Genomic DNA, 19,809 nt, shown 5'->3' with positions numbered 1-19,809 from the left:
GGATTCCCAAACATCTCATAACTTTGTTCTCCATATGACATTACTTGTTCCGGCTTCATGTTTGCGATTAGGGTTTGGTTGTTCTCGCCCGATGTTCCTTCCTCATGATTCTCCGTGACGATCTCGATCCTTCTCTTCATAGTGTCAAGCTTCGAGTCCAATTTTACCATTAGAATCCGTAATTGATCTTCTGTTAGATGATCTAGACGTTCATCCCACTTCGGAAACCTGATATACACTCAAAAGATTTAAACTTTGAAACAAAAGTATACAAAAGTATCCCAATTAATAACGACTGAATTTAATTACCTGGCTTCCAAAACATCCTTACGAAGCTTCGACATGTCGTTTTCTAACTTCTTCTTTCTCTCGGAGAAGAAGTCGATGAGATCGAAAGCCTTGCGAGCTCGTTTGTGGAGACAATTAGCCTTGTATGAAGCAATCATGTTGTTGACTTCCTCCCGACACGGTGGCCACGTGTTGAGTTCGACGGGAGATTGGTCGTTATGATTCGGGCCATAGACAAAGACACAAGTACGAACGTCGCAAAGTGTCGAGAGCTCATAAGCTTTTCTCAACAAACTTTTCTTCCGCTTAAGAAAAGTCGTCTTTCGAGATTTTTCATTACCGATCAATTGCATGCTAAGTTTTCCTCGCCCCATATTCTCAATCACAAAAATTATGAATTTTATTTCAACAAAACCCTAAAAGAAGAACCGAAAAAAAAAAAAAAATTAAAAAACCTTAAAACCCTAAAAATTCGATCTTTTTAACGTTAATCAAATCGAACGAGAAAACTACTAATAACCCAATTGCAGAAAAACACAAACTCACAGTTGAGGTAGAAGAAGATCACGTGCAGGACAGCAATGTCACGTGACAAGACAGTCACGACCAGCAACGGCGGTGGTGCGGCGGTGGTGCGGCGGAGGTGTTGACGGAACAGGTTTTCTGGCTGTCGAAGAGAAGAAAAAGGATGGTAAGAATAAGGGAATTTAAGAGGGAGGTGTTTATTTATTTTATTTTATTTTATTTTATTATTATTTTTGTATGTTGGAAATAAATTGAAATAAAATAAAATCATAATTATTTAGATAATGTCTTTATTAAACCACAAATTAAGGGAGAAAATAAGGAGAAAATTACAGATTATTTGGGTGTTGATTGGTGCCTTCATCCATGGGAAATCAATTATCAAGAGATCAAACATTAATTGCACTATAACAAAATATTTTAATTTTAAATATAATTTTTATCTTAAATTAATTTATGAAATTTTATGTCGGGTTATGGGATGTTTATGATAGGGGTGTACACTCAACCCGACAACCACCCGGACCAACCCAACCTGAACTATAAGGGTTGAGTTGGATTGGATTAGCATTTCGGGTAAGGTTGGATTCATTTTTTTGAACCCGAACTGAATCGGTTCGGTTTCGGGTTTGTGGGCAAAACCTTCGAGTTGACCTGAGTCAAATAAAAATATATAAAATATATTAAGAATTCTCCCGTATTAATGGATTTACCAGTGGTACTTAGTCAGTCTTAGGACGCTAACACCCGAGTTCGTTCATAAATTATATATATATATAAATAATTTTAAAGCATATTCGTCACTTATAAATAAGCCTATTGTAATTAAAATATTTTATATTTTTATTTAATTTAATGATCTACCATTATATTTTGGTTACTTTAGCCCATTCTCAACAAAGGTCTGTATTTAGTTATCTTTAATTTTATGATTGAACTATGTTAATATGTTATAATTTTCGCCTTTATTTTTTTATTGAATTTATTTATTATTATTATTATTATTATTATTTTTGTGAATAATTATAAATTGATTTGTGTTTATTTGCGAACTCTTAATATATTTTATCTATGATTGTATCCGAATAATTATAAATGGTGGATAAATAAAATTTAAAAAAAAATTGACAACCCGACTCGGACCCGATCCGAACCCAACCCAAAAATAGGAGGTTGAATTGGGTTGGATTGTGAAAAGTTTTGGGTTGGATTGGTAAACTCGAACTATTGGGTTAGGTCAAAAAAATCCCTCAACCTAGCTCAACTCAGACCATGTACACTCTAGTTCAAGGATTAGATCAATTTTGAGAGAGCTGAAATCACGCAACACCATTAGAAAAAAAAAAAAAAAAACGACCAAAATTTTTGTAAATTAGACAAACTTTACAAAAAAAAATTTCTTGTTTTTTTTGACGATCACAAAACTGTTCCCAACGCATTTCCATGCAATTCTCGGATGAATTTCTGATTCACAAAGTTTGTCAATGAAGAACATGGAAGATGATCATAGGAATAATACCCTGTTCTTGAAGCTTTCATCCATCTTTTCATCTGTCGAGATCTAAATCGTTAAAATTCATGTCTTTGGTTGATCCCTCAGCTGGACGTGCATTCGTATGGATCGTCTTTTTCTCTCTCTTCTTCTGCATTCTCAGCGGCGGAACTTGCCTTTTGGTGTACATAATCCTACCGGAGACCGAAACCACTGCATGGCTACCGGTTGCTGGATTGTCGTTGGTTTGTCTCCCTTGGTTCTTTTGGATCTTGACCTTCTTCTATAGAGTCATCTCGCGTGCATGTGGTTTTCGAGTCTCCCTTGCCATGGCCACGAGCGCAAATAATACGAACGACGACAACAACAACAATAATAATTTGTCTGGTGAATCCCCTCGATGCGATGCAAGGGATCAGGTAGAGGAGGATGGCAACAATGACAATCAAAGGCGAAGCAATTTGTCGTCCAACAACTCGATAATGTCTCGTGAGAGTGAAATTCCATTAGCCATATCAATGGGGTCGTAAAGCTAGCTAGGCATTACTCCACAAATAGTGATAGTGATGTTGTTCTTGTGCGCCAGTCTGAATCTAGAACAGACTTGTCCTCAACCGAGCATCAATGGTAGTCGATAAATTTGCAAAGTCGAGCTTTTCTTATCAAATGTTGTATATGGCAGAATAGGATAAAGCGAAATCGTCAATAGTTTCAAGTTTTGGTCTTCAACGACGTGTAATAGATATCGCATATTTTAACCCAATGTAGTAGTAGTTTCAACATTTTAATTATGATCTTTAGCCAACCAAAGTATTGTTCTTTCATTACAATTGTAATTGAGCCATAATTCAGCCATCATTAGTGAACCTATTTTTTTCTTCTTCTGTGTAGCTAGGTCGAAGTAGCTAGTTCAATTCGACCTAGATCTCAGATCAGTTGGACAGAGAAACGAAACATTCTTTTATTAAATTAAATCTCAGATCAGTTGGACAGAAAAACGAAACATTCTTTTATTGAACTAGATCTCAGATCAGTTGGATAGAGAAACGAAACATTCTTTGATTGAACTAGATCTCAGATCAGTTGGATAAAAAAACGAAACATTCTTTTATTGAACTAGATCTCAGATCAGTTAGACAGAGAAACGAAACATTTTTTGATTGAACTAGATCTCAGATCAGTTGGATAGAAAAACGAAACATTCTTTTATTGAACTAAATCTCAGATTAGTTGGACAAAGAAACGAAACATTCTTTTATTGAACTAGATCTCAGATCAGTTGGATAGAGAAACGAAACATTCTTTGATTGAACTAGATCTCAGATCAGTTGAATAAAAAAACGAAACATTCTTTTATTGAACTAGATCTCGGATCAGTTAGACAGAGAAACGAAACATTTTTTGATTGAACTAGATCTCAGATCAGTTGGATAGAAAAACGAAACATTCTTTTATTGAACTAAATCTCAGATCAGTTGGACAAAAAAACGAAACATTCTTTTATTGAACTAGATCTCAGATCAGTTGGATAGAGAAACGAAACATTCTTTGATTGAACTAGATCTCAGATCAGTTGGATAAAAAAACGAAACATTCTTTTATTGAACTAGATCTCAGATCAGTTGGACAGAGAAACGAAACATTTTTTGATTGAACTAGATCTCAGATCAGTTGGATAGAAAAACGAAACATTCTTTTAATGAACTAGATCTCAGATCAGTTGGACAAAGAAACGAAACATTCTTTGATTGAACTAGATCTCAGATCAGTTGGATAAAAAAACGAAACATTCTTTTATTGAACTAGATCTCAGATCAGTTGGACAGAGAAACGAAACATTTTTTGATTGAACTAGATCTCAGATCAGTTGGATAGAAAAACGAAACATTCTTTTAATGAACTAGATCTCAGATCAGTTGGACAAAGAAACGAAACATTCTTTGATTGAACTAGATCTCAGATCAGTTGGATAAAAAAACGAAACATTCTTTTATTGAACTAGATCTCAGATCAGTTGGACAGAGAAACGAAACATTTTTTGATTGAACTAGATCTCAGATCAGTTGGATAGAAAAACGAAACATTCTTTTATTGAACTAAATCTCAGATCAGTTGGACAAAGAAACGAAACATTCTTTGATTGAACTAGATCTCAGATCTGTTGAACAGAGAAACGAAACATTTTTTTTGATTGAACTAGATCTCAAATCAGTTGGACAGAGAAACAAAACATTTTTTTATTGAACTAGATCTCAGATCAGTTGGACAGAGAAACGAAACATTTTTTGATTGAACTAGATCTTAGATCAGTTAGACAGAGAAGCAATCTAAGAAACGATCTCAAATCAATTGGACTGAAAACTGAAACATTCTTTGATTGAACTAGATCTCAGATAAGTTGGACCGAAAAACCAAAAGTTAAAAAGTTGAGACAATTTTGTAATAAATTATCAACTATTAGATCAAAAACTAATCTTTTGGGTATTTTTTTTTTTAAATTATTAAAATTTTCTATTTATCCAATATTACATTAATATTTAAAATCTCATAAAACTCAAATATCAAATATTCCCACGGCATTACTAACCTCCATTATAAACATCAGATATTTTAACGCTCATAATAATCTTAAAAATAGAATAAGACATTGTAATTCTATTTTTTTGGGTTGATTGGATTAATTGTCAACTTGCAAATAGACTCGTTTTTTTTTTTAATTTCTCAAAAATTTAACCCAACCTAAAATCGAAAATAAATCTAACCCAACTCAATTTTTATGGTTTGAATTGAGTAGACCGCATTGATCAGATTCTCGAATCATATGAATACCCTTAATTGAGAAGAAAGAAAATGTTATCGGTGATGAGGAATCAGTAGATGCACCCAACCGTCTCAACTATGTTGACACTGTTTTAGCACCCTCATCATCTACCCCGTACCAAGAAACAAATATTATTAAGGTAAGATGAAAAAATAGATGAGTAGCATATGACTAATCCTTCAAATATAAACCATAATAATGCATCCTATTTAGAAACCCACCAACGTAGGGAATGGGAAAACCACATAGACGCTCATACTCCCTCAACGATGCATGGCTATCATCCACCACCACCCTCCTCTCCACCTCCTCCAAATCTCTTCTCGCCGCTGCTCTCATCTCTTCCCTTCTATCTTTCAACATTGTTATTTCATTCTCTTCTAACGACGGAGCCAACGGTCGCACGACACGCCTATCGTCCACTGCCTCCAAACCTTTCCCGTCCGCTTCTCTTCCCTTTTCACTCCTTACTTTCTTCCTATTTTCCGAAAGCTGTCGTTGTGCTTTCGAGATCGTTCCCGCAAACTTCTTCTTCAAGATTGTTGCTCGATTATCTTCTCCCGATGACGACAGAGTCGGCCGTGGTACGATAGTCGTCGGAGCTAGAGTTTTGGCTTTGGTCATCGACGTTGGTGGCAAAGAAAGACTCGGCTTCTTCGCCTTCGATTTCAAAGAACTCGCTCTCACTGACAAACTATGCTTCGGCACAGCTTTCATTTTTTTTTTTTTTCGCGCTAAGAAATTATAGAATTAATGAAATTATATGATTTCTTGTTCTGAATTTTATATATATATACACGAAATATTATTACAAATTTCAAATTTAAATCTTTTAAAATCTTTTACCACCATAAAATGTGGCTTTTTACCCTTTTTCAAATCCATATCCATGTAAAATATATCTGTATTATTTCATTTTCAAATTATTTATTTATCTCCATTTTCTTTATTTATTTTTTATTTTGATTATTATTTATAATATAATTATTAATAAATAAAATAAATTATCTATACTAAAATCAACTAATATAAGAAAATTGTTAGAAATAACATCCTTTATCTTAACTTACTTTATTTGGAATAAATTCAATTAATTAATTGATTTCAATTAAATTATTAATTTAATTGATTTAATTGAAAAATAGCGGTCTCTCACCTGATATATCAAATTCACATTTAAAAAAAAAAAATCGTTGTTTTCCCTATGAATATGAAGAACTTTTTTCGTAAAATCTCGTTTACTAAAAAATTTGTATTCCAAGACAAAACAAAAAGGACAATATACAGAATGGGTAGAAGAAGTTGTTGTTAACCGTAAATTTTAGTGACTTTGCAAGGATACAAAAAAGGATCATTTCTTATTGATAGGGTACAATGCCTTTTATACAAGAAGTCGGTCAAAATTAATAAGAAGAAAAAACTAACAAACTAACTAATAACAAGGAAAAATACTAAGTAACTGAAATTTGCTACCTCAACACTCCCTCCCTCCCTTGAACTGAACTCGATCAAGAGTTTAGTTCACAACACTCATTCCAAACGCTTCTCTGATCCTATGAAATGATGCCAACTTCAAAGGATTTGTCATTATGTCGGCCAGCTGCTCCTTAGTGCTGCAATAGACCAATTTAATTACACGTTCCTTTATCAATTCTCTGAGAAAATGATATCGAACCCTTATGTGCTTTGACTTTCCATGCATGACTGCATTTTTTGATAGCTTGATAGTGGACTTGTTGTCACAAAACAGAATCATCTCTTCATCTTGTTCATGCCCGATTTCTTTCAAAATCCTTTTCATCCAAATGGCTTGACAGGCACATGTAGCTGCTGCTACATACTCTGCTTCAGTTGTTGACAACATGACGATTGGTTGCTTCCTTGAGGACCATGCCACAGCTCCTCCACTCATTAAGAAAACATAGCCTGAAGTGCTCCTACTGTCATCCACATCTCCCGCATAGTTACTGTCAGTGTAGCCTAAGAGTTCACTCTTCCCTTCACGTTGATACCATTTCCCAAATTTCAGAGTTCCCTTCAAGTACCTCATGATTCTTTTTGCAGTAGCAAAGTGCAACTCAGTAGGATTTGCCATAAAACGACTAATAAGACTTACCACAAACATCAAGTCAGGTCGTGTGGCTGTGAGATACATTAAGCTACCCACCATTTGCTTATATAGTGTTGAATTGACCTTCACACCAGCTTCATCTCGGCCAATTTGCTGTCTAGGGACTATCGGATTGCAAATAGAGTTGTAATTTTGCATCCCAAACCTCTCGATCAACTCAGCAGCATATTTTTTTTTTGACATATAAAGATGCCGTCAGCCTTCTGCATCACTTCAATGCCAAGAAAATATCTCATCCTCCCCAAATCGGTCATGTCGAATTCATCCATCATGGAGCGCTTAAACTCATTCAATAACTCCTCATCATTACTAGTGAACAATAGATCATCAACATAAATGCTCACAATTAGAATTTTACCTCCCTTCTGTTTGATGAATAATGTTTGTTCACTAGAGCTGCTTACAAAACCTTCCTTGACGATATAAGCCTCAATGCGACTGAACCAAGCTCTAGGCGCTTGTTTTAGTCCGTAGAGAGCCTTTTGCAGCTTATAAACCATGTCCTTCTTCTCTGCTACTTCATAACCTTATAATTGTTCAACAAATGCATCTTCCTTTAGGTCACCATGTAGAAAAGCAGATTTGACATCGAGCTGATAGATTCCCCATCCTTTTTGTGCTGCTACAGCAATGATCATCCTTAATGTATCCATTCGAGCCACTGGTGCGAATTACTTCGTACTCTTGAGCATACCCTTTTACAACCAGTCGAGCTTTGTACTTGTCTACCTCTCCAAGTTCATTTAATTTGGTCTTGTAGATCCACTTAACCCCAATAGCCTTGGCTCCAACAGGAAGTGCAGTCAGCGACCACGTGTGGTTCCGTTCGATGGACTGTATCTCAGCATCCATCGCTTGTGTTCCATTTCTGATGTCCTACGGCTTCTTGAATACTGGTCGGATCTGATATGGCCATGAAAGCTAGAGTTTCAATCTCGACTCTAGCCATGTTTGCTTCTTCCTCTGTATCTGATAGCCCTTCTCCTGTGATATAATCTGCAGACCAGATTGGTGGTTTTCTCACCCTGCTCGTTATTGCCATTGTTTCTCTAGTTGGTGGATCGTTTGGTGAAGGAACGTCAGCCGTGTATTCTTCTGCTTCTTCTGCTTCCTCTGCATTCTCAACATTTTCACAATCATTTTCCCACTCAAGTTCCATGCTTTCTTCACCAGAATAACCAACATCTTCCCAATTCCACTTCTTATCTTCCTCAAATATCACATCTCGACTGATGTGAACCTTTTTCTCCACTGAATCAAACATCTTAAAGGCCTTGGATTCACTGCTGAAACCTAACAGAACACACTTCACGCTTTTGTCATCGAGCTTGCTTCTTTTAACATCAAGGATATGAACATATCCGATACATCCAAAAATCCTAAAGTGTTCGACTGATGACTGTCTTTCACTCCATGCCTCTTCCGGAGTCATATCTTTTACAATGAGTGTAGGAGATCTGTTAAGAATGTGATTCACCCATTGCACAGCCTCTGGCCAGAAAACTTTTGGTACCTCCTTCTCTAATAACGCTGCTCTCACCATGTTCATGATTGTACGGTTTTTACGTTCAGCAACACCATTTTGCTGAGGCATGAAGGCGGTGGTCAGCTGTCTTTTGATTCCATGCGCTTTACAGAATTCTTTGAATGCAATTGAATTGTATTCTCCTCCTCTATCTGTCCGTAGACATTTGATGAACAATCCAGTTTGCTTTTCTACAAATGCTTTGAATGTCTTGAACTGATGAAATGCTTCTAATTTTTCTAGCACAAAATATATCCATGTTTTTCTTGAGAAATCATCATTAAAGCTTATAAAGTACTTTATTTGACTGTTTGATGTGGGTTGATTGGAGCATAGAGATCAGAGTGGATAAGCTGTAATCTTGTCGTGGCTCTCCACTTGCTCTACTTTGAACATGGAACACAGTGGTGTTTCCCTTTGACACATGCCTCACAGATAGTTTTCACATCTCCAATTTCAGGTAAACCCACAACCATCTCTTTACTGCATAATGTGGGAAGTCCCTTGTAGCTGAGATGCCCATATTGATGGTGTCACAGCTCTGCCTTGCTGAGATATCAACCTGCAAACATCTCTCCTCCTTTGTTTTGTTATTTGATTCACCCAGCAGGATAAACATCCATTAGCACTCATAACAGATTCTGCTATTTTTCCTCTTGAGGGATGAAAAATGCTGCATGTGTTTCGATCTCCTCCTTTGAATAGCACATCTAAACCCCTTTCTTGAAGTTGTCCAACACTAAGCAGGTTGTTCTTTAGTTCCAGAATATAATACACATCATTGATCACTTAGCTTATTCCCTTAAGTATTATTTTCACTGCTCCTTTCCCACCAACCATCAGTTTGTGATTGTTCCCAAGCTTGACATTATGTGTGAAGCTAGTGTCCAAGCTTGAGAACATACTTCTTTCTCCACACATATGGTTTGAACACCCAGAATCCACGAACCACATCTCTTCTTTTAGTGCCTTGAAGCTCCACATATGTCATGAGAATAACTTCATCCTTTTCTTCGATCTCTACAAAATGTGCTTCATTGTACCTAATTGGACATTCATATTGGACATGTCCAAGTTGGTGGTAGTTGTAGCACTCGAGTGTTGCTTTGTTGAATGAGCGTCCTCTGCCTCTGCCTCGACCTCTGTATGATCCTCTACTTCTGCCTCTGACATTGAAAGCTTGATCACCTTCTTCATGACTGATCTTCTTGAATTTCTTTTCATGTACAGACAGAGAGCTTTGCAGTTCGTCAATCGTCATCTTTCTTGTGTCTTTTGACTCCTCGATGGCTACCACCACATATGTGAATTTGTCCATTAGAGTTTGAAGTATTTTCTCAACAATCTTCGAATCTGACATGTCTTCTCCATTGCTTCTCATCTTGTTGGAGACAGTCATTACTCTTCCAAAATAATCATCAATGTTCTCTTCGTTCTTCATTTCAAGAACCTCAAAATCTCTTCTTAAAATTTGGAGAAGAGACCGCTTCACTCTTTCGTTGCCTCCAAACTTTTTCTTCATCGAATCCCAAATGTTCTTGGGTGTTTTACGATTCAAGATCTGATCAAACACAACCCGATCAATTGCTTGGAACAGGTAGTGCTTCACTTGATGATCCTTCATCTTGAACTCATCAAGATTCCTTTTCTGCGTTGCAGTGACTTCGATTCCCTCTGCCGGTTCGGTGTAACCCTCTCCCACTAGACTCCACAAACCCTTGGCACGCAAGAGGTTTTCCATCAATTCACTCCAATGGTCATAGGAACCATCAAACTGTGGAATCTTGGTGAGTGTTTTGTCGTTGCTCATTTTCTTTCTTGGATCACTCTCTTGGATTCTAACCCGCTCTGATACCAAATGTTAACCATAAATTTCAGTGACTTTGCAACGATACCAAAAATGATCCTTTCGGTACAATGCCTTTTATAGAATAAATCCATCAAAATTAATAACAAGAAAAAACTAACAAACTAACTAATAACAAGTAAAAATACTAACTAACTAAAATTTGCTACCTCAACAGTTGTGATACTTGGCTCGATCCATGATCTGAAACGACGCTACGGGATATAATATATTAAACGACTACATCAATTCTACGGATCCATAGGCTTAATTGCGAATCTGGCACAACAATAAAAAATATACAATAGTATCTTTGTATTGTATTTGGCTCAATCCTTTAGTAAAAGATTGGGCCGAGTTTTGTTTAATTGAAAGTCAATTAAAAGAACGAAGAGTAATTACTGGATTACAAAGTATCTACGGCCTCAAATTCGAATTTGATCGCCTTCCATACTTCACAAGCAACAGCTAGTTCAGGACTCCATTTACTAGCCTCACGGATAATTTCATTACCCTCACGAGCAATATCACGTCCCTCATTACAAGCTTGTAATGAGGGACGTGATCTTAACGTTGATCAAATCGAGTATAATTTTAAAATTATATTCTAAAATTAAATAATATAATAAAATTGTTGAAAATACTTCTCCCTTCAAGATGGTAAGAGGGTGGGTCTTACGTGGTAGAAAAAGTTGTAGTTAGCCTGCATAATATTTACATGGAGAAGTATGTCGAAAGTGATAGCTTAGATAGTTTCAAATGTTTCTAAAGATGGTAGTGTTGCAATTGTGATGTTCCACCTTGGTTGGGAAGGAGAACAAAACACAATTTATAAGGGTGTGAAAACCTTCCCCAAGTAGATGTGTTTTAAAGTCTTGAGGGCGAGCCCGAAAAGGAAAAGCCCAAAGAGGACAATATCTGCTAGTGGTGGATCTGGGTCGTTACAATGGTATCAGAGCCAGACACCAGACGCTGTGCCAGCTTTCTCGCTGTTCCCCGAAGGGGGGTAGACACGAGGCGGTGTGCCAGTAAGGACACTGGACCCCGAAGGAGGGTAGATTTGGGAGTGGTCCCACATCGATTGGAGGAAGGAAAGAGTGCTAGCGAGGACGTTGGGCCCCGAAGGGGGGTGGATTGTGATGTTCCACATTGGTTGGGGAGGAGAACAAAACACCATTTATAAGGGTGTGGAAACCTTCCCCTAGCAAACGCGTTTTAAAGCCTTGAGGGCGAGCCCGAAAGGGAAAGCCCAAAGAGGACAATATCTGCTAGTGGTGGATCTGGGTCGTTACAGCAATGATAAAGGTTGAAGTGACAAATTTGAGCACCAGACTAAACCTCATCATGAGAACGATGGGGATCATAACAACAGCTGAGAAAGAAGTTTAGTTTAACAATGTCTTCCCAAAACTTGAGTCATTCGGTGAGGTTCAAGTTTTCAAGGCTCTAGAGAATTTTATCTTTGACCATGAAAAGCATTTTCCAATGACAATAACAGGTGGGGGAGGTGAAAGTGACATTGGTAACAATACATCTAGTTGACAATGCGAATTGTGGTTAAAATCGAGGTATATGGATATTCAAGAAGGTCAATGTACCATAGATACTTGGGAGAGATTAAAGCAAAAGCTTCATTTATAGTTCTTTCCTTAGAATGTTGATGTGTCATATTCAACATGGTTGATGTACTATAGATACTTAAGGAGGTGATAGACTTGAAACGGGAAGAGGGGACAATGAACCCTCTCAATAGAAAAGTAGAAATCCATCGCGAAAACCATATAACTAGAATAATTATTGTTAGGGGATCGAGTAATGGAATGCCCATAAAGAGCAACCCTCCAAGCTTTCCAACTCAAGTTTGAAACAGATTCAAAGTTAAATATCAAACGACAAAAGTTGAAACACATCCAATTGAAAATGTTGAAAATCTCCAACATAGATGTTCTAAAGTCTATCTTATCTCCATAAGAAAGTAAGAGAGATGAAAGAGTCAATGGAACATTGTCGTTTATACGCGAGCATGGATTAACCATAGTTTGGGCAAAAGTACTATGCTCGACTCTTGAACCACCCACAACTTAATGACGGAAATTGAAAAGAAATACTTTAACATACTCAGACATTAAGAAAGAATGAAAGTCATCAATTTGAGTGGACAAACCGATTTCGTGATTTTTAACATGGATGGTTTTGATGTTGTGTTAGAGATTTATTTCTTACTCGAACACAAAGTTATTCGCATATCCCTAGCAATATGCTTATTAGATAAGAGACCCAATCTCTTATCTCTCCTAAATCACTATCCATCAACTCCTCTCTCCTTGTTACCATAAGAAGTCGGTCTCAAACACAATCATCAATTGAATGCTATAAAGTCTCTCGCTCTGTTCTTTTGGAATAATACATATACTCGATCTCAACACTGCGAAAGAGGAATTGTTGGTGAAAGAGAACATCTCGATAAATCTTATTCGAAATTTGGTTAGAAAAATATACACAAAAAGTATTTACCTGTTCTAGAATTTTACGTCACGAATTCGTCATAAAAAGGGGTCGAGAATCAACCAAAAGTGGCCAAATTGGTAGAAAATAGAGGTAAAAAGAGGATTAATATGGCAAAAAGGAAGAAAAAATATAGGAAAACGCCTTGGATGTGTACTTTAGGGTCGGGAGCTAAAGCTAGTCCTAAGTCGAAGCCTCGCCAAGAACAGCACCTAGTCCATAGACTCGAACTAAACCTTGCTAGGTTTAGAACCCACATCCTTCAGCCGGCCCACGCGAAAGTCCTAGCCCAAACCTAAACACGTTTTTCAGCCCAGATGAACTCGACCCACCAGCATACCCAAGCGCACGGACTTACAACCCATAGATGCCTTTGGCCCAAAGCACTTGTCCAGCCCGCGTCCAGCAGCCACTTCGTGTAGCAGCCCAACTCACAATTAGTTAAGACCCGATCCAAAGTTCACCAACACGCGCCTCGCCCTAACCCGAAGCTGCCAACACGCGCCTCGCCCTAACCCGAAGCTGCATGAGGATGATTAATCGGTGCTATTAGGTGAATTAATCCATTTAACACGTTCTTACTCGATTTGAACTAGTACCTAGAATAAAGTAGTGACTTCGACTTAAGTCAATCAAGTAAGTCATTTTCCGTTGGTTGATTGAATGACTTGATTATTGTATGAACGACGCATGCCTTGTGGTCCCTACATTTGTTGTGATTTTATAATTGTTTGATATATGCGATGTTATGTTTCTGCTATGATATTAGATATGATGTGTTACAAGTTATGTTATGTTATATAGTATGCCATGTAATGATTGCGTTATGTTATCGATGTTGTATGAGATATGAAACTCCATATATTATGTCATGTAAGATATGTAATACGTTTTCCCATATTGCCTATGAGACATGTTTTTCCCATATATCCTATGAGACATTAGAAAACCATGTCTCATAGGACGTTAGTGTTATGTAGCCATGTCTCATAGGACGTTACAGTCATAAAAAAAAAGGGAGGTATGACTTGTGTCATACGTATATGTCATGAATTGATACTATGAGACCTTATGCATATTGTGTGTTATATGCATCAGGATACTTCCCCCATTATGATGAGTACGAAGACGTACATTAAGATATCTATATTTCGCCATCATATTATGTGGGCTCCTTTACCTCTGTGGTTCCAGCAGCGTGAGTGTGTTAGCTTAAGGACAGATTCAGGGGATATGTATATGCCTGCCTGGAGGGTCCATGTGCACGAGTGTGGGATGTATGTAGAGGAGTAGAACACATCTAATTTTTGCCCGAACTTTAAAGTAGAGTTCGAGACCATGAAATATTTTTATGAAAAGACAGATTCCACCCATAGTGGAGCTACTTATTGAGTATTTTTAAATACTCAAGCCACATGCTATTCTTTTTCAAGCAAAGGTAAGGCAACCCGGTATGGATGATGACATTGCTAGAGAGGTCATGGATCCAAAGCTAGGATTGTTGCATTTACATTCACATTGTAATTGTTAGGTCAGATGAAGACGTTTTTTATACTTTTCATGGATTGTTACGTTACCTTTATTTGAAATGGATTTTTAGGACGTTTAAGTCCATAGCATCATTTTGATTTTTTTTAAATGAACGTTTCCGTGCATATTAGACATGTCGTGCATGTAGTGGCAACCTTGTCTTTAATTAAAAAAATAGGTTTGTTACTGTAACGACCCAGACCCACTGCTAGCAGATATTGTCCTCTTTGGGCTTTCCCTTTCGGGCTTCTCTCAAGGCTTTAAAATGCGTCTGCTAGGGGAAGGTTTCCACACGATTATGAATGGTGATTTGTTCTCCTCCCCAACCAATGTGAGACATCACAATCCAACCCCCTTCGGGGCTCAGCGTCCTCGCTGGCACTCTTTCCTTCCTCTAGCTCGGCTTCTCGACTAATCCGACTTGGATCTAAGATACTTAGAATCTTTGCTACGATTTTCAATTCTTCTGGAGGCATTTTTGACACTTTGGGAGGGATTTAAGGTTAGTATAGCTACTTTTTAGCTTATTTAAATTATTTGGAGCTAAGTTTAGATTATTTTATGCAAATTAGGTTAGCCAATTTTCGTGGTAGAATTCTAAGTTATGATTGTGGGACTTCTTAGGTAGAATTAGATTTCGAGGAACAGCCTTGAGCTAGCATCAAAGAAGCATAGTGACTTTGGTTTAGACCGACCAAGTAAGTAGCTTCATTGTTGGCTTGATTGGATGACTTGTTTGTTTTATGAACTACACGTGCCCTATGGCCCCTACACATATTGTGTTTTATGATTGTATGATGTATACTATGTTATGTATATGTTATGAAATATGTTATGTTGCGTACAAGTTATGTTATGAAATCAGATATCCAATGCTAAGAATAATAACATGGAACTATGTTATGTTATCGATGTTATTTGATGCATGAATCTTCATGTACCGCACCATGTAAACTATGCTAATATGTATGCCTTTTGCTTATGAGACATAATAAAATAATGTATTGTTAATTATAAATAATATGACAAGAATCAAGAAGGAATGTCACATAGGAATGTCATGAATATATGTCATTTTTTAATGTTATAGGATCTCATTCATTTTGTATGACATGTGCAACGGGATACTTTCTCGTTATATTTAGCACGGACACATACCTTACGATATCTATGTTCATCATCATATTATGCGAGTCCTTTTCCTCTGTGGCATTCGACAACGTGAGCGTGTGCTAGCCCGGCAAGCAGGCCGAAGAGGTACGTATACGAGCCCTCCTGGTGGATCTATGTGCGTGTGTATCGGCCGTGTACAGGAAACTATTACACATCCAATCCTGCTCAGACAAGAAAGTAGAGCCCACGACCATGCATTGCTATTTTTATGAAAAGATAGGTCCAGACGTAATTGATTGTGTTTGCATTTCCTGATCAAACAATGAGACTACTTACTGAGTATTTTCAAATACTCAAACCCTATGTTATTTATTTTCAGGTAAAGATAAGACACCCCTATATAAGATGATGATGTTTCTGTGAAGGCCAAAGAACTTAAACTAAATTAGTTGCATTTATGTTTAAATTATAGTCTTTAAGTTATATCCAAGTTTTGTATTATTTTATTTTAATTCATGTTATCGATTTTTCTACTATGTTGTTGATAATAATATTGTTTTAAATGAATTTATTATGAACATTTAAGTCCATGACATCATTTATAAAATATTTTTTATAGACCTTTCTGCACATAAGAGGCATGTCATACATGTAGTGACGTCTCTATTTTATTAAAAAAATAGGTTCATTACATAGTTGAACTTTAAACTAAAAGATTTGCTGGAGGTTATTACACCTACAAAGACTCGTGTCAATGACCACGTGTATGCTGAGGAGAGGTTTCAAGTAACTTTACCAAAATGTGGAGATAAATCTCCAAAGTAGCTTTTGTATACTTAGAAAAAACAGTAAATGGATTAAAAAAAATGGGTCAGTCGGAAGTAGGAAATGTCGTGGGATTTTCAAATTAGAGACAAAAGTTCTAATTACGCTCGGATCAAAATAGCTTTAGTTCCAAAACATTAAGAATTATCGTGTAAAAATACTATGGGCCAATTAAAGTCATTGAGAAGGTTGAAAAGATGTCATACAAGATACAATGTTCAATTGTTTTAATGGATGTAGACTAATCTTGTTGTCCATGCAAGTAACTTGAAGTCCTACAATTTCGTTCACCAAGATACCCGCCATAATGAAGTGCCATGACTTTCTACCACAATGAAAAATTCTATTAAGAAGAATGTAGAGGAGATTTTGGTTGAGAAGACGTAGTGCATCGAAAACTTGAGAGAAAATGTACAAGAATTCCTTTTAAACTAGACTCTCTGATGTTGTGTTTCGTTAGAAATGCATCAAAATGCCTGAAGTCAGCTGCTATCTACGTTTATGTTTTTGTGCAATGTCGTTTGACTGTAACGTCAATAAATTAATAGGGAGAAGATGTCACAGTCATGCTTGTCTAAAATATGTTGCCTCTCGTTGCATGCCCATTCCAAACCTTTTGACCTTGCTATGTATCGTAAGTAGATCACTGTTTGTAATGTCCTAAGTTGAAAAAGAATTTAGAAAAAAATAAAAGATAATAATTAAGGAAAAGGAGCTGAAATGATGACTTGCCGTTCCAAAGTTTTGAATAAACGAAAGGAGGCTTGCTTATGGTAGTATTGCGTGCTTACCAAGGTGGCAAAGATGAACGAGTGTTATGCAATGGTATGATACTGTCCACTTTAAGTATAAGCTCTCATGGCTTTGCTTTTGGTTTCTCCAAAAGACCCCATACGAGTAGAGATACTTATAAACTCATGATTAACCCCTTAATTAGCCGATTTGGGACTCCTCTCCCAACAATTCTCAACAATCCTCAACAATCCTCCCCTCAAATAAAGTACACCAAAGAGCCTTCCTTGAGGCCTATGGAGCCCTCGAACATCCTCCCCTTAATCGATGCTCGATTCCTTTTGTGGAGCTCTTGAACAAAGTACACTCTTTGTTCGACACTTGAGTCAGTTTTGACTACACCTTAGAGGTTCACAACTTCTTTGTTCTGACATTTGAGAATTCTATTGACATGATTAATTTAAGGGCATGACTCTAATACCATGTTAGGAATTACGAATCTTCGCAATTGTATGATATTGTCCACTTTGAGTATAACTCTCATGATTTTGCTTTTGGTTTCTCCAAAAGGCTTCGTACCAATGTAGATACTATTCATTACTTATAAATTCATAATCAACCTCTTAATTAGCCAATGTGGAACTCTTCTCCCAACAATTCTCAGCTAATCTTTGAAGGATCTTTAGCGTTTGCCTTCGAGAATAGATGAGAGGTCGACTAATATTCCTTCGAAGAAAGGCAAACAGCAAGTTTACTGCAAATTGTTAGTTCTCCTTCAAAGCCAGAGTGACCTCTTAAGAGGAAACTGAGGAGTTGCTTAAAGGAGAAGAAAAGAAAAGGGAAGTTTCTTAACCCAGAGTACTTGATTCCATGCCCAACTGCAGTCATGGATTTGCCATTCTCTACGCCATGCTATCCATAAAGCTGCAAGGTACCATGAATGAGTTTCGTTGATGGAAACGATAAGGTTGAAGCTAATATCTAGTTCCACGTAAGGGATAAAATCTGTGAGATCCCACATCGATTAGGAAAGAGAGCGAAACATTCTTTATAGTAGTGTGGAAACCTCTCCCTATCAAACGCGTTTTAAAAATATTGAAGGGAATCCAAAAGAAAAAATCCAAAGAGGACAATATCTGCTAACAGTGGGCTTAAGCCGTTACAAATGATATCAGAGCCATACACGGCCGGCGAGGAGGCTGAGCCCCGAAGGGGAATGGACACGAGGTAGTGTGCCAGTAAAGACGCTGGATCCCGAAGGGGTGGATGGTGTGAAATCACAACCTGGAAAAATGAGTACAAGGATCAAGAGAAAATTTGAGAGTTTGTATGTAGATTGCACAACCACGAAAGTCTTGGAGCCATGACAAGTCAACTGAAGGAGCAGTACGAATGTACGACCTTCGAGAGCTTTGATGTAAATTGGAGCTATAGAGGTATGCTTGACGGGGTTTTAAATATGTTTGAACAAGTAAGTAGTTACGTTGGATTCTCTTTAAGTATTACTGATGAGAATCATCATCGATTACTCTAAAACTTAAAATATTCATTTTACGATAGAATTGAACATGTTTTAAGATAAGAATCATGTAAACAAGAACCGAAGAAGAATGATCGACCCCATTAAGATAAAATGAACCTTGAGCATATTTTATATATTATGGAATAGCTAGTTACTTCCATTTGGCAAGTTATTTATGCATATGATATTATGTCATGGTTATTGTGCATTATGTTCAACTTAAGCCTATCGAAGCATGAGTAGGAACACTTTAAAAGAAAATCAGGGCATGTTCATTTAAATGAACTCCTATCTCTATTGATATAATTTTGCTAGCTTGTTAGCTCGTGATATGAAATTATGCTCAGATTAAGTACGTTACACAATGTTCTCCATAGAATAATACTGTAGGGCATGTGCTAGCCTCAGTTAAGACACGTTGAGGACCTCACAAATGTCGTACAGGTTAAGCTAAGTACCACCCACTCCACGAGCACCTGTGAGTAGCCCAAAAATTCTTATGCCTTGTTAGTTCCGTAGTTAGAGACAATGCTACTTTTCTATTCTTTCAGTATTTTGCAGGATCTATTGAGAGTTAGCCAATTAACCTTAGTAGTGAATTTATTTCGATGGTAGGCGTCTACATGTACACTGATGGATAGACCTAGGTTAGTTTGGATAAGATTCTGCCTTGAGTTTAGAACTCAATGAATTTCGGGTGTGTCAGTATCGTATGTAGAATAAAATTGGGGCCTTCCAACAAGGTTTCTATTTCGTACCAACCCTCGTGATGATTTTAGAGACCACATAAGTATCTAGTAGATAGCTTACACGAGGGTCAAACTTTCTTAGACCTTAGCATGACATTATGGTCCTACTTAAGATTTTCCATCTAATCATTTGTAGATGAAAATATGGTACGATCGACTTAAGAAACCATAATGTCCCTTCATTCCATGTTGTTGGAACTAGAAC

At 37.0% G+C, this 19,809-nt stretch overlaps 2 protein-coding genes across 2 annotated transcripts; one reads left to right on the top strand and one right to left on the bottom strand.

Annotated features, from left to right (window-relative positions):
* Positions 1–2,364: 2,364 nt before the first annotated feature.
* Positions 2,365–3,141, top strand: LOC147787719 (uncharacterized). The gene has a single exon (XM_087118788.1). It carries the CDS (start codon positions 2,392–2,394, stop codon positions 2,833–2,835), a length of 444 nt encoding a protein of 147 aa, XP_086974914.1. The 5' UTR covers positions 2,365–2,391; the 3' UTR covers positions 2,836–3,141.
* Positions 3,142–9,662: 6,521 nt separating this feature from the next.
* On the bottom strand, positions 9,663–10,592 carry LOC147787718 (uncharacterized). Its single transcript, XM_087118737.1, has one exon. It carries the CDS (start codon positions 10,590–10,592, stop codon positions 9,663–9,665), a length of 930 nt encoding a protein of 309 aa, XP_086974863.1.
* Positions 10,593–19,809: the final 9,217 nt, after the last annotated feature.

Source organism: Cucurbita pepo, chromosome 16 (assembly GCF_057944985.1).
Source record: "Cucurbita pepo subsp. pepo isolate OVF chromosome 16, ASM5794498v1, whole genome shotgun sequence".
NCBI classification, from domain to species: Eukaryota; Viridiplantae; Streptophyta; class Magnoliopsida; order Cucurbitales; family Cucurbitaceae; genus Cucurbita; species Cucurbita pepo.
This window is presented reverse-complemented; position numbering and strand designations above follow the sequence as displayed.

Coding starts and splice junctions, on each gene's coding strand:
- LOC147787719 (XM_087118788.1), top strand. CDS start 2,392: ATGTCTTTGGTTGATCCCTCAGCTGGACGTGCATTCGTATGGATCGTC.
- LOC147787718 (XM_087118737.1), bottom strand. CDS start 10,592: ATGAGCAACGACAAAACACTCACCAAGATTCCACAGTTTGATGGTTCC.